Below are 26,190 nucleotides of genomic sequence, written 5' to 3'. Positions count from 1 at the left end.
TGGGATAAATATTCCATTATACAGACATTAATTGAACATTCAATGAAACTACAAACTTAGTTAAGTGTGTGACTTAGTGATTAATAATCGAGTAAATTATGAATTATAATATTATGTCATGTATGAGACTTGCCAATGTTGTTACACAAGAAATATGTTTTTCGAGACTCAACGTTCTCATTAAGATTTGTCAACAAGTTTTTCACTTTTATCAACAAGTCGTCTATGGTACAATATGCATCCCTTCTTCAGAAACTTGTCATCCCTTCATTAAATATTGCTTGTCTGATTTGAAAATCAAGAAATAATTTTTCATTTGATCAAATCAAAAAGTGGCTAGTACTTAATCCCATGAATTATTATTATTAGACTCTTTCACATGTATGGTTTTTTTTAATACTATTCCAATAGTGCCAAAAGAAAGAAAATAAGGGGTCAATTTACAATTTCATGAAAATATAGGACTTCAATATCTTTTATTATTACATTAAAGATTTTAAGCAATAATTGGAGAAAAGTCAACAAGCAAATCTTCAACTCAAATTAAGAAATAATCACATTTTACATGTTCCAACTACTTTACACTAAGCAAACACATCATAAATTCATACATAAATCAAACTAACGTTTTTATTTTATTTTACATCAAGAAAAAAATCTTCAAGGGCCAGCTGGTGCACAGTTCGAAACTCGATGGATTAAAAAATGTCATCACCAACCTTGTCTTTAGAACTTTGAAAACCAAACCACATCTTGGTTTTACATAACTCCATGAAGAAGTACCAACCATAACATAAACTAGAAAACAAGACGGAACGAAGCTTAGCACACCACCACCAACCCTGGCATTGACAATGGCACTTGATACGACCTCTTAGCGTTAGGCATTTCCTCCTCAACACCAAAAACAACGCGAACTCTAGCATCATTCTGAACTATACAAGAAATTCACAAACAACGCGATGTTTGCAAATGTCAAGAAGGATACAACCAATGCTGTACAAGAATTCCAATCCAAGGTGTGTTCAAAGAATCACATTACTCGTGTTCCCAATACTTTACAATACGAAAAAGACATGAGAAATGATAAATAAATCAAACTTACAATTCTTTATTATATATCAAGAAATCCTCGAGGGCAAGCTGGTGCATGGTTTGAAACTCGGTGGATCAAAATATCTCATCATCAACTTTGTGTTGATCAACAGTTTCAAAATCAAACCACATCTTGGTTTTACAAAACTCCATGAAGAAGTACCAAGCAATGGCGAAAGCAGTGAGCAAGGCACTGACTATATACACGGTGCTATGAGCAACAAACATAACATAAACCAGAAAACAAGATGGAATGAAGCACATCAGCAACAGTCCTGGCATTGACAATGGCACTCGATACGGCCTCTTAGCTTTAGGCATCTTCCTCCTCAACCACAAAAACGACGCAAACTCTAACAACATCCCGAGACTATACAAGAAATTCACAGATGACACGATGTCCGTGAATGTCATGTAGGACACAACCAATGCTACTAGTGTTGGTACAAGAATCCCAACCCAAGGTGTATTGAACCATTCTGATCTTACACCGAAAACCCGAGGCAACAACCCCATCTCAGCCATTCCAAGAATCTGGTAAGCACAACTACTCAACTGAGCCTCATACAAACCAATCACAGACAGAACAATCCCAAGTTCCATCCAATACTTCAACCAATTTCCAGCAATCATAGAAGCCAAATTAGCAAAATAACCATCAATCCACTCACCTTGTTCCAAAGGGACAGCACCACTAGTACCCAAAAGTGGTAACACATAACTAATACATGTAACAATCCCAGCTGAAAAAAGTGCCTTAGGAAATGTCTTTTGAGGTTGTTCAACTTCACCAGCTAAAGTACTAGCATTATCCCAAAAATTCAAGTTCCAAAAAAGGGTATTAAAGAACAAGTTCCAATCTTTTTTAACACCCTTTTGGCCTAAACTCAACCATCTACTAGGATCAATCTTTGGAATTGAAAACAATGTAATTAACCAAAAGGGGCAAAGGGAAAGCACACCAAGAACAACAGCAGTGTAACCAACTATAGACAAACCTAAGTAATTCAAGAAAGATAAGAACATAGATATGAAGAAAATAGCAATATACCTGGGTAAACCAGAATCAAGAATTGGGTAAATCAATTTAATGTAATCTAAACAAAGAACAGGGTAAGAAGCTAAGTTACAAACAGCACTAAGTAATTTCCAAGAACCCATTAAAGAACCCCAAAAGGGTCCAAAAGCTTTATCAGCCCAAATAACAAAACCCCCATTACCTGGGAAAGTAGTAGCAAGTTCAGCAGTTACAAGAGCTTCAGGGACACTCCAAATAAATGGGAAAATCAGAAATCCAAGAATTGCAAGAAGAGGTCCAGCTGCCCCAATTGCTGCTTCTGCACCATAAGGGCCACCAGATACCTCAAAAAAGATGATGAAAATAAGTGGTATAAGAGCTAATTTCTTGGAGTTTTTGGTGGGGGTGGGGGTAGGGGTGAGGGTAGTGGGTTGATCTTCATTTTCAAGAAGGTGTTGAGATGAAGAAGGAATTTCAGAAGCTTTCATGGTGTAACTGCAAAGAAAATGAGGGAAAAAAGCTTTCTTTTTTTTCCTCTTTTCAAAGATGGGAAAGTGTTGGACTTTTTTTTTGTTTTGAAGATCTTAGATGCAAATTTTGGTTACATTTATTATTGTGATCCAAAAATTTCTCATGTTTGTTTTCTTCTTCTATTGTTTACTTAATTTTAATGTTCCAATTTTAACAATAGAATTATCTTCGATAGAAAATACGGTCTTTTATTATTACAAGCATTTTTCTTTCTAGCCGAATAATATCTAATATACTTTTTGTGATTTCTAATACAGTTGTCAAAATCTCTTGTCCAACTAAGATAATATCAATTCCTCACTGGAATCAGCCTCTTCACCTACCAAGGTACGACTCTTACTAAGGTCGATAGATTTGGGCTTTTTTTAGTCTCTCAACTTCTCAAAGCCATAGATTCAATAGTGTTTTCTTAAATGAGACCTTTCATATGAATTTGGATTAATGATTCGTAAAGAGAATATTGAAGAAATAAATTTAATACTACAAAATTTTATTTTATTTTTCCAATCTCTCTTTAGTTATATTTTCTTAACTTCGGTGCAGAGGCGTATGTATATGAAGGGGAGGGGGTTCACATGCACCCATCCTCCCCTTCCTAACCCCTATATAATACTACTGTTTTTCTAATTATCTTTTTAAATTTGTATTGGTGAACCCAAAGTTAAAAAGAATACTCTAGTATATTGATAAGTAAGTACAAATAGGGGGTGCATAACTTATAGATTTGTGGTTCAAATTTTTCTATCAACATTAACATTTTTAATTTTTAATTAATATAACAAAATGTGTCACTTTTCATAGATCTTTTTAATAATTTATAAATAAAAAGAGGTTCAAATACCCATATTTTTAGGTTGCATTAGCTATGTTTAGACCTTAAGCTAGAAGTGTCAATAAAGTCAAATTATATTTTTTACTTTCTTTTTCTCCTTTCCTTCTTTATTTAGACGTTTTTCTTATTTATTTTTTTTAACTTTTTCTTTTGACTTTTCAAAGCCCTAAACTAAAAGGTAAAAAGGAGTAAAGACATCATATTGTTCTTCTTTTGGCTTCATTCCACATTTCCACTTTGTTGTTCATGGTGAAGGAGAAGTGAGATTTGAGAACAAGTAACAAGATATGTTATCTAAAAAAAAAATTATTTATTAATGTACTTCATTTGTTTTATATGTTTTTCTTGATTTATGAAGTGGTTCCATTATTTGATTGCTTGAATATTTAAATTTATAAGAATTTCTTGATTACTAAATAGTTATCTAATAATTGTGATTCCTTCATTAGTAAACTTGTTATTTGCGCTTATATTTTTTAAAAATTATTTTGTTTTTATAAGATTGAATAGAAGTGTGAATATTTAATTTTGTAGGTAAAATAATTCTTACAATCAATTCATCAAATCATAAATGGATAAGTTTCTCATCAAATTACCAAAGCCAAAAGATGGCCAACCAAGTTCTAGCTCTAATCAACCATTTGTGAGTTCACAAGTTGCTCCGAAAGTTCAAAGACATACAAATTCTTTTCCACTTTCAAATATGGATAGTATGCTTGATTTTAACTCTCTTGAAGCAGATCCCAAAGATCGAATGCCTATTTCATCTTATGGTCCTAATATTCGAGATGCGGTAAGGAGGTATTACATTCAAAAAAAGCCATGTCAACCTGTTGATCATATCTTCCCTAAAACTAAGTTTGTAGATAAAATGCGTCAATTTCGACCAACTTGGTTTAAGAGAAGATCTCAATGGTTGGAATATAGCATTAAAGCAGATGCGGCATTTTGTTTGTGTTGTTATTTGTTCAAGAATGAACTTGAAAGTCGTGGAAATGCCAGAGATTCATTTACAAGAGATGGTTTTAGGTGTTGGAACAAAGCTTTAGAAAGATTCAAAAAACATGTTGGTAAGGTAAATAGTATCCATCATAAATGTTTCAATAGGATGCAAGATTTGAAAAACCAACGGCAATCGATCCAATCTTCTTTTGACAAGCAAAGTGAAAAGGCAAGAAGTGATTATCGGATGCGTTTAAATGCCTCAATTGATGTAGCAAGATTTCTCTTAACATCGGAATTTCCATTTCGTGGACATGATGAAAGTGAAGGTTCCGAATATAAGGGTGCTTTTCTTGAACTTTTGAAATGGTATGGGGATAGAAGTTTTGATGTGGGAAGAGTAATATTAGGTAATGCTCCACAAAATGATATGATGATTTGTCCGACAATTCAAAAAGATATTGTGGAGGCTTGTGCTAAAGAAACAACTAAGGCTATCATTGAAGACTTGGACGGTGATTATTTTGGAATATTAGTTGATGAATCAAAGGATGTTTCTCATAAGGAGCAAATGGCTCTAATTTTGAGATATGTCAACAAAAGTGGAATGGTGATAGAGCGATTCTTGGGTATTGTCCACGTAAATGATACATCTTCTCAATCATTAAAAAAGGCAATTTATTCTTTGCTTTTGGATCACTCATTATGTACATCCAAAATACGTGGTCAAGGTTATGATGGGGCTAGTAATATGCAAGGGGAAATAAATGGTCTCAAGTCTTTGATTTTACAAGATACGTCATCTGCATATTCTATTCACTGTTTTGCTCACCAATTGCAATTGGCACTTGTAGGTCTTTCCAAAAAGAATTCGGATGTGGATAATTTTTTTTATGTTCTCACTAATATTTTGAATACTATTGGAGCTTCATTTAAACGCAGAGATTCACTTCGACAACATCAAGAAGATAAGTTGGAAGAGTTGCTTAAATTTGGAGAAGTTCATACAGGGCAAGGTTTGAATCAAGAACGTGGCCTCCAACGACCGGGTGATACTCGTTGGGGGTCTCATTTTAAAACCTTGGACAATTTCCTGATTCTTTTTTCTTCAATTGTTAATGTGCTTAAGGATATGAAACGTGATTGTCCATATCATCTTGATAGATTTGCGGCGGAAAATCTTTTGAGCAAGATTCATGAATTTGAATTTGTCTTTATGTTGCACTTGATGTTTAAGGTGTTGCTATTGACGAATGAGTTGAATAAAGTTTTACAAAAGAAAGATCAAGATATCGTTAATGCTATGGGATTGCTTGACCTTTCAAAGAAACGATTGCAAATGATGAGAGAGGATGAATGGGACTCTATGATGGATGAGGTTAGCTTATTTTGTGGTAAACATGGAATTTCAATTCCCAAAATGAATGAAGACTACTCTAATGGGAAGTCGAAGCGTAAGAGGTCCAATATTTCATATTTGCATCACTTTCGTGTGGAAGTATTTTATGCCGTCATTGATTTGGCACTTCAAGAACTCAATAATCGTTTTGATGTGGTGACTAGTGACTTGCTTCTCGGTATGGCTAGTTTGAGTCCGGTTGATTCATTTGCTAATTTTCACAAGGATAGGATAATGAAACTAGCCGAGTACTACCCAAGTGAGTTTGGTGATAAAGAGCTTCGGGAACTCAATTTTCAACTTGATGATTTTATTGTCTATGCTCAAAAGTGTGATAGCAAGTTTCTCAACTTGAAGGGAATCAAGGATCTTGCAAAAGTGATGATAGAGACAAAACTAGATCAAACTTGGTCACTTGTGTATCTACTTGTGAAGTTAACTTTGATTATTCCTGTTGCTACCGCAAGCGTGGAAAGAGCATTCTCATCAATGAAATACATAAAGAATGATTTGCGTAATAGGATGGATGAAGATCTTTTGAATGGTTGTTTAGTTTGCTATATAGAGCGTAGTATATTTAAAAATGTAAGTAATGATGCCATTATTGACCGTTTTCAAAATATGAAAACTCGTCGAGGACAATTGTAAGTGAATGATGTTTTTTGCTAATATATTACTATATAAAGATTGCTACTACCTACTTGCTCGTCAACTTGTTCTCACCGTAAAATTTATATAATTGAATTAATTGCCTATTTTGAAGATAATGGTGCCCCCATGTTCTTGAGATCCTAGATACGCCTCTGCTTCGGTGTCCAAACTAATAACTTCACGGACGAGGCTCCTCTCCGATCCCTCTAGTTTTCCACAGTGCTATCCTATATAATTGACACGAGTCAATTTGATTTTTTAATGGACCAGATTAATTTCTTGACCAAATACCATTAACTATGGTTATTACTAATTCTCTCTCCTTCATTCCTTTCTCAATCATAAACACTTCATTCCCTTCAAAAACTCTCTGAAAAACAGAGCAATCAAACGTCATTCGTGTAAATCAAACAACTGAAAATTAAAATTACATCAATAATGTTAAATTTGATTTGTCATTTACATATGAACAAATAGGGAGTCTGAAAAGAGAAAGATTGAAATGGAGTAGTAGCCTCAATTAAAGATTACAGTTATAAATACCACAAGACAAGAAGAAACCCAAAAAATCCAATGGAGAATTTCACAAAAAAAAAAAAGATATATGACAACACATTTTTCCACCCATTTTCCATGCCCTCTCCAGGTCCTTTAGTTGGCCCTTGTAGAAACTCCAATTGAAAAAAATGATATTACAAAAAGACGGCGGAATTTTGTCGATCACCATTGAAATCAAACCAAGCTTCAAAGTAGTCTCATTTGGTTGGACTTTTAAAATTTTATAACCCAAATACATCCTTTGAATGTTGTCTTATTTTATTATGGTGTGAAAATAATGGGAAGAAAAAACGATTTTGTTATTAGTATTCTTCATCTTTTTGCTAACAAAGCAAATTCTTTGCTGATTGAGAACAAGTTCTTGCAGAATTAAGCTTAAAAAGGAAAGAGAGGAGAGATGAGAGAGAAAGAAAATTAGTAATGACCATGGTTAATAGTATTTAGTCAAGAAAATTAATCTGATCCATTTAAACACGTGTCAATTGTATAGGGTAGCACTAGCACTGGAGAGGAGCCTCCTCCTAACTTCACTAATTTCTTAATATATCTCCTACCTCCCACTAATATAGATAACGAGCAACTTTGTCTTACAAAACAATAATTGCTTTAGCTTGGGTCATTCAAATTTTCGATATTCCTTTTTATTTCTCATCAAACGAATGACATCTTCCTCTGAAAAATCCTAGCCATTAGACAAATCTCCCAACATAACCCATTATACCCTTGAGAAAAGTACAAAAAGAAATAAAAGAATCAATAAGGGGAAAACAAAAACCAAAATTAAGTAAATTCACACAAGCTCCATCACTATTGTGTAGTTCATTTGGTTGGAGCAAAGTTTAGCACAGGACACATCTAAAAAGGGGAAACTTCTCCTCTTAGGAACATGTTGTTATTGCAGAATTGGGGCTACCCATCTGCTGTTTCTTCAAGTTTCTACAACAAACAAAACCCTTCAATTTACAAAAACCCAACAACCAAAATCCTAGTATTTCCCTGTTTTGGAAAACATGGTAGATGTTTTTCTTCCTCTTCTATGACCTATAAACCTTTGCTTAAGTTGGTTTGTTTTCATGGGTTTGGTATAGAAGACATAACTGATGTTGTCCATAACAAGGTTAGTCACTCTATTTCATAGGTTTGATAAAAAGTTGCAATCTTTTTTCAATTCTTGATGTTCTAAGGTTCTTTTGTGTAAAGATTGTGTTTTTATGAATCAATTGGGGTTATGTTCAGTTGGATTGTCATTGTTTATGGTGATAGTTGGAGGGTCAGTTTCAGATAGATGATTAAATTAACTTACAATTTGTTTGAATGGTTGTTACTTATTATATGATAGTTTTTATTTTTTTTGATGACAAGGAAACCCGTAGCCGCTACCTTTGGGTGCGCACAGGGTAAAACCCCCGCTCCTATTGTATGTTAGTTTTTATAATGTGTGTAAACTTGTCAATTAGATTCCAAATTGGTTGTTGTTGCCATTTGTCCAAAAGCCTTGGTGGATAGACTTTTCTCATTACGTTACATGTGTTGGTGGGAGCTAGTAGGTACTAGTGGAATTAGTTGAGGTGTGTGCGAGTTGGTTCAAACACCACTGTTATTAAAACAAACAAAAGTAGAATCCTAAATTGGTTGGATTTACACTATGTTGTAAAGTTGGTGTCTTTATGTATCAATTGAGCTAAAGTTCAGTTGGATTGTCATTGCTAATGGTGAGACATAATACTTCAATGTACAAGAACTCAACAAGCAAAATCCTAGTATTTCCCTGTCTTGGAAAACATGGTAGATGTTTTTCTTACTCTTCTTTGACCTATAAACGTTTGCCTAAGTTGTTGTGTCTTCAATCTTCATGGGTTTGGAATAAAAGACTTTACTGATGTTATTCGTAACAAGGTTAGTCACTCCACTTCATAGCTTCTTAGGTTCCGATATCCATTATGTTTGGTGAAACTTGAAAGATGTCTCGTTTGGTTCTTGTTCCAGGCATTTCGCTTATTGGACTTAATGTTTATGTTACACAAAACAAAATAATGCAAGATGTCCTTTTAGTCTTTGTTTTTGGATAATCAAGTTATGTTATCATAATACCAAGCGATTAGCTCAGATGTCAAGCAGGAACTCTCCGTTGTTTCTCTTCAATTACTATGTTAGGAACTCTGTATGAGCTCTACTTATTTGGTACACGATTCCAGAAAATGGCTCAACGTCTCTCAAACTGAAACATCGATTTCATTAATATGTAGACATTTGTCTCAGAAAATCTCATTGCTGTATGATGGTATGCCTTTAAATGTTATTGATTCGTTTAAGCCGCCCCACAGGTTTTGGTTGCAGCAGCTATTTCTGCAGCTGTTGGTCAGCTAATGAAGCCATTTACTTCATCTCTATTTTATGGCAATGAGTTCAATTTCAAGACTGCCTTTCAGGCTGGGGGTTTCCCTTCCACACACTCATCTGTAAGATTTCATCTTTCTATCTTTGTGCAACCTTGTATAACTTCACCTATCATTTACACATCTGCTTCCTAAGCCAATGTTTTACGATAAACTGATCAACGCTTCAAAGTTCAATCCCAGATTAGTCTATGATAAAAGAAAATTTAGTTATTCACAAAGTAGCAGCTTTGTTGTCTTTTCTTTTCTGCTATGTTGCTCAGACTCTCCAACAGTGTTGCTGCACTCATGTCGGATCCTTCAAAAATGCACTACTTTTGGAGGATCCAACACAGATCCAGCAGCATTTTTTAAGAGTCCGAGCAGCATACCATTTCTGTCTATTGTCTCATTTAATTTCATCTACTTTCAAATGACAGGCTGTAGTCGCCACAGCCACTGCCCTTGGCTTGGAAAGGTATTTACTCCTTTTCTATTTTCCTCTAATGGAAGTTACGCGTGAATTAGAGCTTGGGAGAAAACATTGTAGTGTTGCAATTAGTTCTTTTTTCTTGGCTAGTTGGTGTTTTCTAGCTATGAGTGACATGCTATTAGTGCGGTAACTGCAGGGGGTTTTCTGATTCGATTTTTGGTTTAGCAGTGGTTTACGCAGGCCTTGTGATGTATGATGCACAGGTATGTAACGAAACTTGAGTGTTTTCAGTCATTTACCCAGTTAAACAGATGTGAACCAATTATATTTTCAAACAAAGGCTATACGAGTTGAGCTAAGTTTCTCTTTGTGCTATTATGTTGTTGAACTCGGACTCTAAAAATGTTGTCATACCCATGTCTGATCCTTAAAAATGCACTACTTTTGGAGATTCATACACACCTGACAATATTATCCAAGAGTCCAAGCAACATAGCGTGAAAGTGTAAATTTTCCACAAAATGTGAAGCCTAAAATAATACCATACCATCATATCTACCCGAGTATGGATTCGACCATATGTATCATCTGATTCTTGTAAGGTACATACGGTTCGTGCTATCCTTAAGTTTCTCGGATCACATCAGACTTGGCCTGGATCATCACGGGGATGATACAAATCCAACTGCTCGAACATTTTGTTTCATTTCAGCTGCTAATCATGTTTAGACACTATCTTACATTCAAAACGTGAACCATATCCTTCACACTTCACCAGATCGATGTCCTTGCTAATTAATATTCTAGGCCAAGTTTAATCTATTACACTCAAACTCTCCAAAAATGATGTTGCATCTGTGTGGATCCTTCAAAAATACACTATTTTGTAGGATACGACATGCACCTTGCTACATTTTTAAGAGTCCGAGCAACATAAGGTTCAATTTCAACTGAAAAATTGCATTGGTAAAAAAAAAATTGTTCTTCCTTTTCCTTGTTTTATACACCTGGTTTGTCTCACCATCAACATGTTGCTTCTGTAGGGAGTCCGAAGGGAAGTAGGCATTCACGCAAAAGCGTTCAATAAAGCTTTGTTCAGAAATCAAATAAACTCAGTTCCGTCTACTAACGAACTTGATGTTTTGACGGATTCTATACAAGAGAAATTATCCTCAGATACAGAGAGCTTCGATCCTCAATTATCAGAGGAATCAAGTCCATTTCAACCAAGGTCAAAGAATGCTACTTTATTGCTTAAACCCAATGAGAGAAGAGCCTCATCGTCTAGTTTTGCTCCGTTGAAAGAACAGGTTGGTCATACAGAGGTTGAAGTCATAGCTGGTGCATTTCTCGGATTCTTTGTAAGCTTAGCGGTAAGTTTAGTATGACCCCTCAGTAGTCCTCATTGTTTACTTCGCCTTATTTTTTGGTCTATGAGATACCACAGAAAAACTGTATACAACATATTTACGATGCAAAATGCAACTAAAATCCTTCTATAAATTGCAATATCAAGAAAAGTTTCACTAGCTTTGCCTTCATGAGACCTTTGTGTGTATAATTCTTGGGTGAATCGTGCTTTTGTAACCTGATGTTGATCTTGATAGTAGCACAAGATGAACAGTTTGAATTGACTTCAGTACAGAAAGCATGATCCACCTATTGACTTACCTAGACGGAGTCAATGGGTGATCAAGAAGGCCTATGGCCTAGGCTGGTGAACTCCATTACACTTGGGAGGGGTGCCAGCTCAAGTGGTCGAGCCTACATCATAATTTGTGGTAGTGGAAGTCTGCATTCTCGCAGCCCCTATTCGATACTGAATCTAGAAAAGACCACGTACGTATTTTCGCTCTTTTTGGATCATGTTCATGCTGATGCTAGTCTTGGTATGTATAACCCGAAGAGTTAATGGTCAAAAATATACTAGACCTATCATATTTTGGGAGTTTTACCCTCCAACTATCGGTTGTTCTCTTCTTCTTCTTTTTTTGTCTAATCTATCAACATAATAAGTGCTACTAACTATTAATAACTAGTATTAAATAATAAGTGGAGTTTGTGAACGTGTAATGACCCTCTAGGTCATTTTTGTATTTGTGTCTTCCTTTCGTTGTTTAGAGCATTCCTATAGCGACTCCAAGTACTTTATGACTTGTTGGGATAGATAGTTCGGTCACTTAATCGTTCGTTTGGTTTTTATGCGAATTTTTGTATTTGTAAAAGTCTTGTACTCTTATTTTGATTAGATGCTCATTGTCTTGGTGATGTTGCATTTCTGTTAATTACCATTTTCTTTGCTTTGTAATAAACTTCTTGCTTCTTATTGACGACTTCTGCTTGATAGCCCGTTGCTTATGGTTTCGGGCTATGAGTTAGGCTTACCTACTTATAGGATGTAGTAGGTGTCATCATGACCTGAGAAATTGAGTCGTGACAGAAGGATAGTGTGTAAGCAGATCTTTACCCTTATCTTGTGTGAGGTAAAGTGGCTGTTTCCAAAATATCATTGGCTCAAGTAAAACAATTCAAAATTGGTTTGAAAAAGCTCAAGTAAATTACATTAATAGTGTGATCCCACAATTAGTTCTTTGGATTGTTTTTCCTTGAGTAAACTATCGAAAACAGTCTCTTTACTTCAAAGTTAGAGATACAATTTGTGTATACTCTGCCCTTTCCAAACTCCACTTTATGAGATTATATTTGATATGTTATTGTTGTTGCAGCGTATATATGTTAAATCCTAAAGTATAAAATACAAAAGAAAATTGAAAATGAATATGACAAAGCAAAAATATATTTTGCCTTCAAATTCTTTGTGAACTAAAAGTGTACATCTTTTCCATATATGAAGTCTACATCATGAAAAATCTTCACAAATCATAAGCTTTCCATACCAAAAAGCAAGGGAAAAACCATGCACCAAACTAACTAGAAAAGACAAAAAAAAAAAAAAATCCATCCCCACTTGTATACCTATTAATTATTCAACATAAATATCATCATCAACCTTAGGGTTGAACTTTAGCCAACTTCTTTTGACTTATACAGAACTTCATCAAAAATACCATCCTATCCTTCAAATAGTCATCAATCAACTAAGTAAGTAGATGCATGAAATTCGTGAAAAAGTGATAGTTCAGGTGTGTTTTTTATTCATGATCTGTTATTCTTAAGTACAAAATACAAAAATTAAGCTATTAGATGAGATGTGTGTAAGTTACATACTTAAAAATCATTTTCCAACAAAGATTGTGGTGGGATGAATAAGTTTTCTTTCAGAGCCTTGAATATGAAAAAAAAAATCCTATTAAAGAGCAGTTCCCCCTTAACTTGGCCTTACACAATGCGCGTCCATATTAATTAAGAACTCAACATAAGTATCGAACATCAATGAAATACCAAAAAAGAAGTACAAAAAACAAAAGAAAATTGAGAAAATGAATAAGACAGCTTGTGGTGGTTGTTAGAAGGACATCCAAGCTTGTAATTAGTCCTTGATCAGATTGTGATTGGATAGATAAGATCTCTTTTGAGCTCTATGTTAGGAAGCACTTCCCCTTTAAATAAGTCTTACACAGCGAGAGTCCATATTAAATGAGGACCCAATACAAATATCGAACATCGATGGAAAAACAAAAAGAAGTACAAAAATCAAAAGAAAATTGAGAAAATGAATAAGGCAAAGCTTGTGGTGGTTGTTAGGAGGACATCCAAGCTTGTAATTAGTCCTCGATCAGATTGTGATTGGATAGATAAGATCTCTTTTGAGCTCTCTGTTAGGAAGCACTTCCCCCTTAAATAAGTCTTACACAACGAGAGTCCAGATTAAATGAGGATCCAATACAGATATCGAACATCGATAGAAAACCAAAAAGAAGTACAATAAACAAAAGAAAATTTAGAAAATGAATAGGACAAAAGAGGACATTTTTGCATTCAATTCTTTCTCAAATTAAAGCAACAATCTTTCCAATATATGAAGTCACATCTATAAAAATACAAAATTAAAAAAAAAAAAAAAAAAAAAAAAAAAGTCAACACACCAACTACCTCCCTATTGATTACATTTACTCCACATATTCCTCATAAGCATCATCTACCTTATCATTGAACTTTAACAACTTCTTTGACTTACAATACTTCATCAAAAAGTACCATCCAATCCCTCCAATAGTCATCAATCCACTAATCAAATACACAAGCTTTGTTGCTATAGCCATGATGAATACCAAAAAACCACATGGAACCAAACACATAATCACCAAAAGTGGCAATCTCATTGGCACCCTATAAGGCCTTTTAATCAATGGAAACTTCCTCCTTAACCAAAGAAATGATGCAAACTCCAAAAGCATACCTAAACTATACAAGAAATTTGCACTAGAAATAATATCTTGAAAATTCATATAACTCATCCCAAGTGATATAGTTGTTGACAACACAATCCCAACCCAAGGTGTATTAAACCATTTAGACCTTAGCCCAAAAAACTTAGGTAAAAATGCAATTTCAGCCATACCCAAAATTTGAAATGCTGAACTACTCAATTGAGCTTCAAACAATCCAATGGTAGACAATACAGCACCAATCTCAATCCAAAACTTCAACCACCTCCCTGATATGATCTCCGCGGCGTTAGCCATAAACCCTGTGTCCCAATCGCGTTGGTCCACGTCTACCGCCCCCGTTACAGCCATAAGTGGTATAATATACCCTAAACAAGTGAACACTACACTAGAAAAAAGTGCTAAAGGAAATGTCTTTCTTGGATTTTCAACTTCACCAGCCATAGTACTAACATTATCCCAAAAATTCAAGTTCCAAAAGAGTGTATTAAAGAACAAGTTCCAATCTTTTTTAACCCCCTTTTGACCTAAACTCAACCATCTATGAGGATGAATCTTTGGTATAGCAATTAATGACATTATGATAAAAGGGGCAAGTGAAATAACCCCAAGTGCAACAGCTACATACCCAACAATTGTTAATCCAGTATAGTTAACAAGTGATAAAAACAAAGTTGAACCAAGAATTGCTAATTTTCTTGGAACCCCAGAATCAAGAATTGGGAAAATTTCTTCTAAATAACTAATACATAAAACAGGGAAAGATGCAATATTTATGACACCAGTAAGGAATTTCCAAGAACCCATTAAAGAACCCCAAAAGGGTCCAAAAGCTTTATCAGCCCAAATGACAAAACCCCCATTACCTGGGAAAGTTGTTGAAAGTTCAGCTGTAATTAGGGCTTCTGGTACACTCCAAATAAAGGGGAAAATTAGAAATCCAAGAATTGCTAGTAAAGGACCAGCTGCTTTAACAGCTGGTTCTTCACCATATGGACCACCAGCTACTTCAAAGTATATGAGGAAGATTAATGGGATGAGGGTAAGTTTGTGGTTTTTTTTTGGGGTGGTGGGGTTGGTGGTTGTTGGGAGGTGTTGTGGTGGTTCTATGGTGGAGGAAGGTGAATCAAGATTTGGTGTCTCAATCTTTTGTGTCATTTTCTCTTTTTGGTTTTGGAGTGGTGAAAGAGTTGACTATACAAGTTTCTTGGAAGATGGACTAGTAATATAGAAGTACCAAGAGTGGGACAATTTTAAATAGTATGGATGGTGGGATGGATGGTGGGATGGATGGTGTTCGAGTCGGTTTGTGTGTATTTTAAGGTATAATATATATATATGTTTTTGAATATGGTGTTAGTAGATATTTATGTTTCTTAGTTTTACGTGTGCACAAGTAGACACATGTGTTCTTTGTGACATAGTACACATAGGTCATGTAGAACGTGAATTGTCATTTAGGATGTCAAGTAGGACATATGTATCTATTTGTTCAACTTTATACAAGTTACGTAGACTCAAAGTTAGAGGGCATAGTTTTCAGCTGAGGTCAAGTTAAATGACACGTTTATGTATGATACAGCATTTTAATTGATTTTACGGGGTGTTTGTTATCTTACATCAACACATTATCGTGTGTATACCTTAACTAGTTATCTGTCATTTCTCACTAGCCAAGAGTATCAAATAACTACGTGGACATATGGAATGAAATCACTTTTTGTATTCTTAATACTTCATGATTCTCAATAATTATTATTATTACTACTACTACAACTACTACAAAATACATATCATTATTGTCTCAATTTTTATTTTTTTTTGTATTAATATTAGTATAATTAACTATTTATATTACTACCAACAAGTGTGATGGATCATGGATTGTTTTATTATATCATATCTCGAATTTGAATTTTGAGATTTGTAAAAATAATTTTTAAAAACCAATGATATTTAATGTCAAATAATTATACGAAAAATTATTATTATAATAATCATCATCGAATCATTTTTTATTATTTTATGTTTCCAAAAAAGGTTGTTATGGTTTGTACTTTATTTTTAAATATTTGCACATGGTGCTCAATTGGAGCCTTCTTGTATAATATTTTCTGCTCAATTTTTTAAAAATTATTATCAAGTGGACCTATGACCTAAGATGAGTAATAACTTGTTTCACGTTATTCATTAAATTATTATTATCTATGTGGAAACACTATCTTCAATAATATCAAGACATAAAAAACATGTTTTTTTTTAATTTTCATTTATTAATTGGTCAAAAGGCTTTACACGTATGCCAAGTGACAAAAATAATCCCTTGGTAGGTTGAATATTCTTTTTGAAACTGAATAACTAGCTGTCGATAAATTTCTATCGCAGCCTTTGCGACATGCTCGTTTCAAAAGGAATTAAGATGGGAATTGATCTCGAATCATACATGTGGACGATCACCCTTCAAATCAATTGAGTCATCTCAAAGAACTTGGATTATATTTTACGTAAATATGTCATAATATTTATTTGGATACAAGAATTTTTCGTAAGAGAAATATAAAAAAAATTATGTTGTTTGTTTTAAAATAAAATTAATAAAAAATAATGTCATATAAAGTAAAACGGAGGGAATATTAAGTTTAACCACCTAAGTTTCACATGACAAATTGTGTGAATAAATTAACAGCGGAAAAAACAATTCAACAATTAACATGTGAAGGCAAATTTGTTACTTGATAACCACTAAAGTGGGTAAGTTCTTTAAAATATTATTTTTAGTAATATGCATGTGATGATGTTTGTTTGAATACGAAGTTTAACTAAGTAAGAATTTGTAATAGAAAATAAGTTATAGTTATTTGTGTTGTTGGAAGGTAAAGTGATTAACAGGATCAATTTATACTTGTCTAGACTACTTCGACATGTTCATTGAGCAAGTAAAATTTGATCTTGCAACATGTCGGGATGAGTCTCCTTGTATAAAAGAAAATCTTTGATTAGGATGAAATTCGAAGATTTACGAAGGAACACTACTATATGCTTAGCACATGCAAACTGAACTCTTACAAAAATAATCTGTCATAAAGTTTTGTTCTTCATTCTATCATTCCTATTTTTTGCTCTTTTTTCGGTGTGTCATTGTCTGATCTGATCAAACTCAAAATTATGCATCTACTTATCGTATTTTTACTCATGCTCTGTAATTTTATAGCAGGTTGTTACTACCAATCTTTGAAGAATATTTTTCTAATAATATAAGTTGCTTAAAAATAAAGAATTATTTTCTTAACATAAGGTAAAAAAAAAATAAGTTAAATAAATGACATTAGGCATTCCATATTAATTGTGCATCGCCTAATAATTTTTTCTTTTTCTTTTATGGTAGATAGAGTAGAACCAAAACCTTGTTTGGAATAATAAAGTAAAAGAGAATAAATAATTGAGGAATATGATCTGTAAAATACCAAACTTATGTCAATAATATCAAAAGTATATGATACTATTCTTAGAATCAATTTATCAGTCAGTATTTTTAAAATTTTGGAGTCTTCGAACTTTGTAAAGTTGATTTAACGGTTAAGATAAATCATCACTCGATGCAGGATTTAAGTTTATAAATTTTTATAATGAACTCAAATAAATATAAAGTAGTAAATAGAGTCATAATTACATATTTATAAATATTACACATTAGATTTGTTATTGCCTCGACTAATCTAAATTGCACACACGATAGACCACCTACTAAGGGGTAAATCATTCTCATGTTTTCAAAACTCGGACTCGATGTATTTAATTAGAAATGAAGAATTCACAATCATCCCATTATATTTATCAGTGGTCTTGTCATACAAATTATTTATTTAAATTTGCATTATTTCCTTTTGATGAAAATACCTTTCTGCTCTTTCTTAAATGAGTAATACCTTATTGGTTTTGTAAATAATTATTTTAGACTAAATATTTTTAGTTAAAAGTGATAAAATAAAAAGGATCAAAAGGAAGTACTAATTATATTTTGAAGTTTAAGTACTAATTTAAAATTTTCTATTAGCAAATCCTAATGCTAGCTAGCTCAATTAGTGAACACCCTAATTTCCACAAATTTGGTGGAATTAGGTTCAAATGCCCATCATCTTTAAGTGCCCTACTTTTAGTGTTTTAATTAGTGAGAATGTTAATTAAGTGAGATGTTTAAGGAGAGAAATAATAATTTAGATAATATTATGGAAATTTATTGATTATGTATATTATAGCTATTGAAATATACAAAACCTATATATTTGCTTGCTTTTAAAAAAAAAACTAGATCACTCATATATATTGGATTATAATTATCTCAATAGATTACCCAACGAGTGAAGTTTTTGCACGGATTGCCCTTATTTCGGTGTGACCTTTAATTTTTTGAGGACCAAAGCACCAAGCACCATTATGTATGACCTAATTTCTTTAGACATAAATTTAGAGAGTTTTTGCCTCGTTCGGCAAATTCTATAAGAATAAAGTTATGCAACATAAATTGTGTAGTATTTTTATGACTTAATTTCGCTAGACATAAGTTTAGAGAATTATGTTTTACTCGGCATACGTTGTGTAGGACTTAAGTTATGTATTTTATAACATAATTTGTAGGTTTTGAAACTAATTTTTTCTCTATCAGCATAAGTTCTACAGGATTTAAGTTATATTATGTCCTTTACTACCTAACTTGTGGATTCCCAACTGAACTTCTGCCTCTATTGACATAAGTTTTATAGGACCTAAGCGGCTAAGCAGCATAACTCGTGCTATATTATGATGCAAAACTATACACTTATGTTGAACGAAAATTCTTTGTTATCACGACGTCATGAACATTTTCAACCACTTATTTTTACGACAATAAAAATTAAAGACCACCCAAAAATAAGAACATGTGCAAATGACCCAAAAATAATCAAAATAGCCCAAATCCCTTCTTATTGGGCTTTTTTTTTTTTTTAACCATTTGGGCCTCAAAAGATATTTTTAGTTGTTCCATTTCCATACGCTTCTTCTTCTTCTTCTTCTATCAGTCAAATTCAAGAAAAGTTGAATTTTTTGAAGAGAAATTAGCTAAAAATGGAGTCATTATTCATCAAAAATTTGATCTTTGCAACTCAAATTGCTGTCCCAAAGAGTAATTCAATAAACCCAATTCGTATTAGAAGGATTTGCAGCTCTTCTTGGAAAATTCACGTCAAAAAATCAGACTTTCAAGGTACCCTTTTTGTCTCAATTTACGTGTTACACTTTCCTTTTTAGTCCGTCTAAAGTTACTCTTTTTATTATTAACGAAATGATTTATACATATAGTCTCCGAGTGTTTTTAGATCATAAATTTTAAAAGTCTTCTTTATTGCTACAACAGTTAGTTATGATAATTTGTGTCATACGTGTTGTCCTACATGTATTATGTCATGTAGAACTCGTGTGTTTACTTGTTCAACTTTATACAATTTTAAGTGTCCTGCGAAAATGTGAAATAAATCGAAGTTAAAGGGCACATTTATGTATGATGTTTTTTTTTTTGGCAACCTTGTTGTTATAACTGTTAGTCTAGTAGTTAGGTTGTTCGGACCCTTCAAAAATATTGTCGTATACATGTTGGATACTTCAAAAATGTATTTTTGGAGGATTCGACACACCTAGAGGGATTTTTGATGAGTCCGAGCAACATAAATGGTTAGAAGCAATTTATATTTGTTTTAATGTGAGATTATGAACTAACTTTGAATTAGTTAATTGACTTACTGCTAAGCTTCTGCTTATTTTCTTCAGTCTGTTATCAAGGCTCTAAGGCATACTTTTCCTTGCGAATGAGTGTAAAAAAAATCTGTCCGTATATTCGTTATTCATGCTTAAAATTATATATATTGGACAATACATACATTTTTTGTATTTGTTTCTCCATTTTGCGTTTCTTCATCAGAGGCCACACTTTATTTGCGATTTGCTATTAAAGGCCAACGGTCAATGGACCTTAGAGTTTATTTGCATTTTTCCCCTCTGATAACACTGTTGTGTTATTTTGTTTCTTGATATTGGGACACTTTAACATACTGAGAAAAAAGTAATGTGAACTTTTATGAAAGTTTTGACATGTATAGAAGAGTTTTATGTAGTGCCTAAAAACCTATCAGATGGGTGCGAAGAGCTTTCTCCGAACCCCCTTCACTAGGAAATTATATCGTATACACAAGGTTAAATTTTATATACATTCATACAATGCGCATATATATAGTAGGTGTTGAATCTTCTTCGTTTCTTCGTGTATTTACTTCTTTATATTTTGAATCCTCTCAGTGAAAATTGTAGCTCTGACATGGGATAAAGACAAACATGTTTGAGCTTTGCTGTAATTTTTGCTTAAAATATGCTTATTACCGGAGTTTAAGTAATGTGTTTTCCATTTCTTATCGCATAAAGAGGGAAAAATTCTTTATTTTACGTTGAGCGCCTATTGATTGGTAAATGAATTTGCTTTAAACTTAAGTTATATACTCTGCATGATTTGAAGGAACGGAGAGAAGTGTTGGAAGACTTCTTAGTCGAGACTTTACTTAATAAATTTTTCACATTTTTGTTTTTCGAACACCTTATATTTCATTCACTCGTTTTAGCTTCCGTTATTGTTTCATCTTCTCACTTTAATGATTAATCATGCTAACTGATTTTTCAGATTTTCGGGACTATGTAAAACCTTCCCGCCTTTTACCAGCCAGTAACGTGAAATTCTGTGGAGAATGGTCGCTGGAAACATTGCTCAATCATTCGAAATTGGATAGATCCAATTCGATTTACCAAGTCAAGCTGCAAACGAGTAATGCATATGGATCAGATCTTACCGATATAAACTCTGAAGTCCTGCTTTGTTTGATAGATGAAAATGGTGACTCAATCTTACAGAGGATATCGGCTGGTCTGGAGAACGTCCGTTCTGTGCAGTCACAGGATTCTGATCTTCTCCAATTCCGAAGAGGTTCCTTAGATGAGTTCATATTTGAGGGACCTAAACTTGGAAAACTTGCAGCTGTTTGGATTAGTCCAGAATCAGGTCAGTATTTCCAACTAAGTGACGTACATGTAAGCTATGTTGCTCGGACTTTTCAAAAAAATGTTGTTGCATTCGTGTCGGATCGTCACCAAAATGCACTACTTTTGGAGGATCCGACATGCAACTGTCGACATTTCTGAAGAGTCCAACTGACATAGCATGTAAGATCAATTCTTATAAGGATCGAGATGTGATCTTTTTGTCTAGAAAAGTACATCTGGCTGGCATATGATATTTTCCGAACTGCTCGGACTCTTCAAAAATGTCTGAATCTGTCTCAAATCAGTAAGAATCCCGATTACTCTCCAGTAAAAGCTCATCAAGCATTGGAAAAACTGCTCAACATTTTTGAAGAGTCCGAGCAACATAGCTGTGAAGCATTTGTTTGATTACTATTATGCATATTTTAAGCATCAAAAAGGAAATAAATGAACATGTAGCCCAACAGTTTCTAAATTTTCGTGCCAATATGAATAAGCAGGTCAGTGGAGACTCGGAGGCATGAACGTAACCGTCATTTCCCTTCTAAATTCTGCATTGGTAGGAAATGAGAAGAATTTATCAGACTGTACAGCCATCCAGTATGACTTTGATATCGAGGATGTCTTGCTCGGTGAGAAAAGTGATAGTTCCATGATGGAGTTTAGACCATGTTCTGTTACTGAGTTTTCCGAGGACAACATTGTGTCATTAAGTGAGAAAACTTCGCCATCATCTTCCATTAGTACTCAGAACATATCAAACGAAGACACAATGAAGGAATACACAGATTTGAAGCTATCTTTATTGCTATACGACGCAATCCTTACCATTGCTGGCTCGTCTATTGCATTCTTAGCCGGGGATAAGTCTGCAATCGCCTTCTTAACAGGTGGTATCGGAGGATTCCTCTATCTATTACTCGTGCAGAGATCTGTTGACGGTATACCATCTTCAGAACTGACTCCAAGTAACAGAACACAAACACTTGATCAAACTGATAAAGAATTCAAAGGCTCAGTGTTGAACATAGTATTAGCTCTTGCAGTTACAACTGTTGCAGCAAAATATGCTCTCGGAGACGTTGCCAGAGTGCTGACACCTCAAGATCTCATGCTTGGAACGATCGGATTTCTACTGTCTAAGGTATCCGTTATTTTGGCTGCTTTCGTACCGATAACAGGAGGTTTAAGAGAGAACAAATGATACTATACTCATATTGCACATTCATGTATAGCTTATACAGAGTAATAACAGAACAGAAAGATGTATAGAATCGACATATTTGTTTTATACACTTGTTTTTCGATATTTCTATACTTGAGCAGAGAGTCTATGGGAAACTGGATTATATTTGATTGTAAGATTCCGTGCCAAAGTTACGTCTATAAAATAAAAATGCGTCTGCCGGGAGTCGAACCCGGGTCTATTGCTTGGAAGGCAATTATCCTAACCGTTGGACTACAAACGCTTTGTTGTGCTTCAAAGTTTACATAATTTTTTTATTTTAAATTCAATTGTTTCTAAAGTGAAAAAGTATATAACAATGCACAAGTATATGTGGTCGTAAGACGATCGCCTATAGGTGGTAGGGTAGGGTAAGTTGGGTGGTGAACACTTACATCGTATCTGATTTTCTAATCGCTCGTAAAATTAGGCTTAGAGTGTGTGAAACTCACCACTATTGCATGAGGATATTATAATCATAACATATTTTCACGAAAAGCAATATTTTATTCGTATAATAGAAGAGCGATTCGCTTTGTATTTGTATAGTGATTGACTGATTGTTATACAAGATCAATAAGCACATCGTTCGACGGTTGCTCAAGTCTTTCGATTAATTATCCATCTAATAAAGATTATTAATCACGAGCTTAAGTACAACCTAATATATGGTCAACATGGAATTTTAATTTCTTTGCAAATATAGAGTATTTCCAAACTAAGAATCATAATATAATCATCATTTATTGGCCAATTAATATTCTATCTCTATCATTTTCCAATCTCCTTGAGTTATACGTTATCTTATTATAATATTTATTGTACGTTATAATAGTATATCGTAATAAAAAATAATATATTTATTGTGCATAAAGTTTAAATTCATCTAGAATAAAGTTGATTGATCATTTCATAAGGGTATCCACTCAACAATGGATCTACAGTTTTAATTACGAATTCATGTTAACCCAAAACCCAATAATTTTTATTCATATATATTAAAAATTCACTAAAATATTCAATTATGAATTCAGTTATTATTATATATTACTAACTTGAATTCACCAACATGGGTTGTGTGCAGGGGCGGACCCACGTGTTGCCCAGGGGGTTCACCCGAACCCCCTCAAAAAAAAATTACACTATATATAAGGTGAATTTTCTGGATTTATGTGGATATATATATTTTGAACCCCCTCAATGACAAGGTGAAGGAGATAGCCCAATGGCAGCTCCCTTCAAAGTTAAGCCTGACGTCTAGGGATCGAATCCCTGGGTTAGCGTTTTTTACTTTCAGTTTTTTTTTTTTTTAATAAAACGTGCTAAAATGTGGTGTTAAACCCAAAAAATTAAAGGGTCCCAACTCCCATACTCCCATTCCTAAAAGCTAATAACTTTTTCACTTTTCAAATCCCTAAATCATTTTCTTGTTCTTCCCCAACTCAAAACTCAAATATGAAAATCATCTCCCATAATATTCTATTGTTGATTGTTTTATACTTTATACTTCATGCTTGAATCTCACATTCAATTCGAAATGAAAAATCAAAACTCATGCTTATTGCTTAAAAGGTAAAAGCCTTTTTCAAGCAATGAAACCTCGTCGAATAGTATTGTAAACATGCTTGAGAAGTATTAGCACTGACCTCTTTTTGGAGTTTGTAGTTAGCACTCTAGTCCTAGAGTGAGACATTACGAAGTGCTAATTTTTTTTTGTTCTAGTTAGCTCCATTTTTTGCTCTACTTAGCATCCTAGTTCTAGATTGACATATTGTAAAGGGCTAACTTTTTGTTTCACTATAATCACTCATGTTAGTTTCAGATTTCTTGTAACGAAACTAACTTTTTGTACCTATAAACTATATACTACTACTTCCTTGAAATTTTATTTTGTTGGCTTATTTATACGTTTATACTTTTATTTTTCGAACCCCCTGAACGAAAATTCTGGGTCCGCCACTGGTTGTGTGCATTGGTGGGAGAGTAGAGGTTTTGGGTTTGAGCTCTGAGTATAGAGAAAATCTTGTTGGGAGCGTCACCCCCGAATGGGCCTTGTAGTGTGTGATCCAAACACAGTCAAAGCTCCATGGCCCTGCAGTGCGTGATCTGAATTTAGGCAGAGTATTCCATAAACTTTAAAATCATGAATGTGTCTCCAAACGGAGAATAATATATTGATGTTGACATCTTTCAAATGGACTTAATTTACTCACAAAATCGAATTATTCCAATGTATATACTCTTCTAATTAATACAAAAATTCACACTAAATTGTTTTTTCCCCCATAAATTTGCAGAAAAAAACAAAATATAAAAGCTTCATTTTAGAGGTATCAAATGTAGACAAGATCCTTAATTCTACTTGGTAGACGATTATTCCAACAAACTTGAGTTTAACATTTTGTGAGTATTAATAATTATAATATTCATTAAATTAATAGAAAATAATTAAATTTTTACCAATTTTTCATGTTATCATATCAAGCTTGAACCATCAATGGTTATGGTGCAGTGGATGGGTTGCTTATCCTTTAATATAGCTAGAGGTTTCGGGTTCGAGCCCTGATTATGAAAAAATATTTGGTAGGGAACGCTTCTCCCGAATAAAGCCCTACGCGGCACGAATCTGAAATAATCGAGCTCTAGTACGAAAGTACCAAACATTGAATTAAAAACAAACAAAAAAATTTATATATTAACTGTGCACGAAATTTAAACTCATCGCGAATTAAATTAGGAAAACAATAAAGAAAAAGAACTCAATAAGATAAGTAAAATAAAATACAAAATGATATCAATCTAATAGATTGATGTCGACCTCCTTCAACCACTTAACAAATATAAATTAGCTACGAAATTCATCGTTGATCTGTCACTTAATTAATAACCCTAAGATTTTTTTACATTCCTATTTTTGTTTGTGGTGAAATGGATTTAGTTTACTCTAACATAGCATTATTTCAATGTATATATATTATTTTATTCATAAAAAAATTAAACTCTATTATTTTTATTTGCTCATATTTTTTTATCAAAAGAAAACAAAATCTAAAAGTTTCATGTTAGAGGTATCAAATGTTGACAAGATCCTTAATTATTAATTCTATACTTTTGCATGAGGGACGATTCTTCCAATAATTATTTTTTAACATTTTGTCATATAAATAAAAAAACAAAATAGCATCTTTTGGGAATAAGCATTGTAACTCTAATACCAACAATACTATGTATATCTAACTTAGAACTATGAGAAATAATATAATTTTAATTGCAGGCTTTTAAAGTACTCTATGTTCGGTACGGGATAGATAGATAAAAAAATTTTATTTTTAATTAGTTATTTTGGATTTGATTCCTAGAATACAGGTTACAAGTTCGGATGAACCTGTTAGCTTTACTCCAAACTCATTATATTTATCTCAAGAAATTTATCAAATATGTATAAATTATTACTTTAAAATTAAATAACTTAAACGGAATAAAATTTTGAATTCATAAACTTCATATTCTGACTCTGTCTAATATGAACATGCAATTTGTCAGGTTATGAGTGGCATGTCCCTATATAGGATACTTCACATAATAAAATGACATGATTAATAATCAGACTAAGAGACCAAAAGAACAATAATCATAGCCTAAAAGAGCATTTTCTTTTTTAAGTCCAAAGCATAAAATGAATATTTCGATATACAAATCATTTCACATTTAAGTAAGAATCAG

The 26,190-nt window shown here is 33.3% G+C and overlaps 5 protein-coding genes, 1 non-coding gene and 1 pseudogene across 10 annotated transcripts; 4 read left to right on the top strand and 3 right to left on the bottom strand.

Moving 5' to 3' along the window:
• Window positions 1-1,131: 1,131 nt before the first annotated feature.
• LOC125847197 (probable polyamine transporter At3g13620) lies at window positions 1,132-2,671 on the bottom strand. The gene has a single exon (XM_049526872.1). The coding sequence runs from the start codon at window positions 2,599-2,601 to the stop codon at window positions 1,171-1,173; it is 1,431 nt and encodes a 476-aa protein (XP_049382829.1). The 5' UTR covers window positions 2,602-2,671; the 3' UTR covers window positions 1,132-1,170.
• A 1,376-nt stretch (window positions 2,672-4,047) lies between these two features.
• On the top strand, window positions 4,048-6,465 carry LOC125860219 (uncharacterized). The gene has a single exon (XM_049540146.1). The coding sequence runs from the start codon at window positions 4,048-4,050 to the stop codon at window positions 6,463-6,465; it is 2,418 nt and encodes an 805-aa protein (XP_049396103.1).
• Window positions 6,466-7,720: 1,255 nt separating this feature from the next.
• Window positions 7,721-11,647, top strand: LOC125847244 (uncharacterized). Of its 5 annotated transcripts, none has more exons than XM_049526906.1 (6): window positions 7,721-8,143; window positions 9,351-9,485; window positions 9,842-9,879; window positions 10,031-10,097; window positions 10,878-11,207; window positions 11,475-11,647. In XM_049526906.1, exons 1-6 carry the CDS (start codon window positions 7,913-7,915, stop codon window positions 11,553-11,555), a joined length of 882 nt encoding a protein of 293 aa, XP_049382863.1. In that variant the 5' UTR covers window positions 7,721-7,912; the 3' UTR covers window positions 11,556-11,647. The 5 variants fall into 5 exon arrangements, with proteins under 5 accessions (XP_049382863.1, XP_049382866.1, XP_049382874.1 ...); XM_049526909.1 differs by having other exon boundaries at window positions 7,724-8,143; window positions 11,445-11,513; XM_049526917.1 differs by having other exon boundaries at window positions 7,725-8,143; window positions 11,480-11,596.
• LOC125853948 (U1 spliceosomal RNA) lies at window positions 11,498-11,647 on the top strand (annotated as a pseudogene).
• Window positions 11,648-13,870: 2,223 nt separating this feature from the next.
• Window positions 13,871-15,417, bottom strand: LOC125847189 (probable polyamine transporter At3g13620). The gene has a single exon (XM_049526867.1). It carries the CDS (start codon window positions 15,339-15,341, stop codon window positions 13,905-13,907), a length of 1,437 nt encoding a protein of 478 aa, XP_049382824.1. The 5' UTR covers window positions 15,342-15,417; the 3' UTR covers window positions 13,871-13,904.
• A 3,811-nt stretch (window positions 15,418-19,228) lies between these two features.
• LOC125847213 (uncharacterized) lies at window positions 19,229-22,564 on the top strand. Its single transcript, XM_049526881.1, has 3 exons — window positions 19,229-19,425; window positions 20,887-21,261; window positions 21,743-22,564. Exons 1-3 carry the CDS (start codon window positions 19,287-19,289, stop codon window positions 22,444-22,446), a joined length of 1,218 nt encoding a protein of 405 aa, XP_049382838.1. The 5' UTR covers window positions 19,229-19,286; the 3' UTR covers window positions 22,447-22,564.
• A 75-nt stretch (window positions 22,565-22,639) lies between these two features.
• TRNAG-UCC (transfer RNA glycine (anticodon UCC)) lies at window positions 22,640-22,711 on the bottom strand. The gene has a single exon. It is a non-coding gene; the product is annotated as a tRNA-Gly (tRNA).
• Window positions 22,712-26,190: the final 3,479 nt, after the last annotated feature.

Source organism: Solanum stenotomum, chromosome 1 (assembly GCF_019186545.1).
Source record: "Solanum stenotomum isolate F172 chromosome 1, ASM1918654v1, whole genome shotgun sequence".
NCBI lineage: Eukaryota > Viridiplantae > Streptophyta > Magnoliopsida > Solanales > Solanaceae > Solanum > Solanum stenotomum.
Note: the sequence above shows the minus strand (reverse complement) of the source record. Positions and strands in the feature narration are given on the sequence as shown.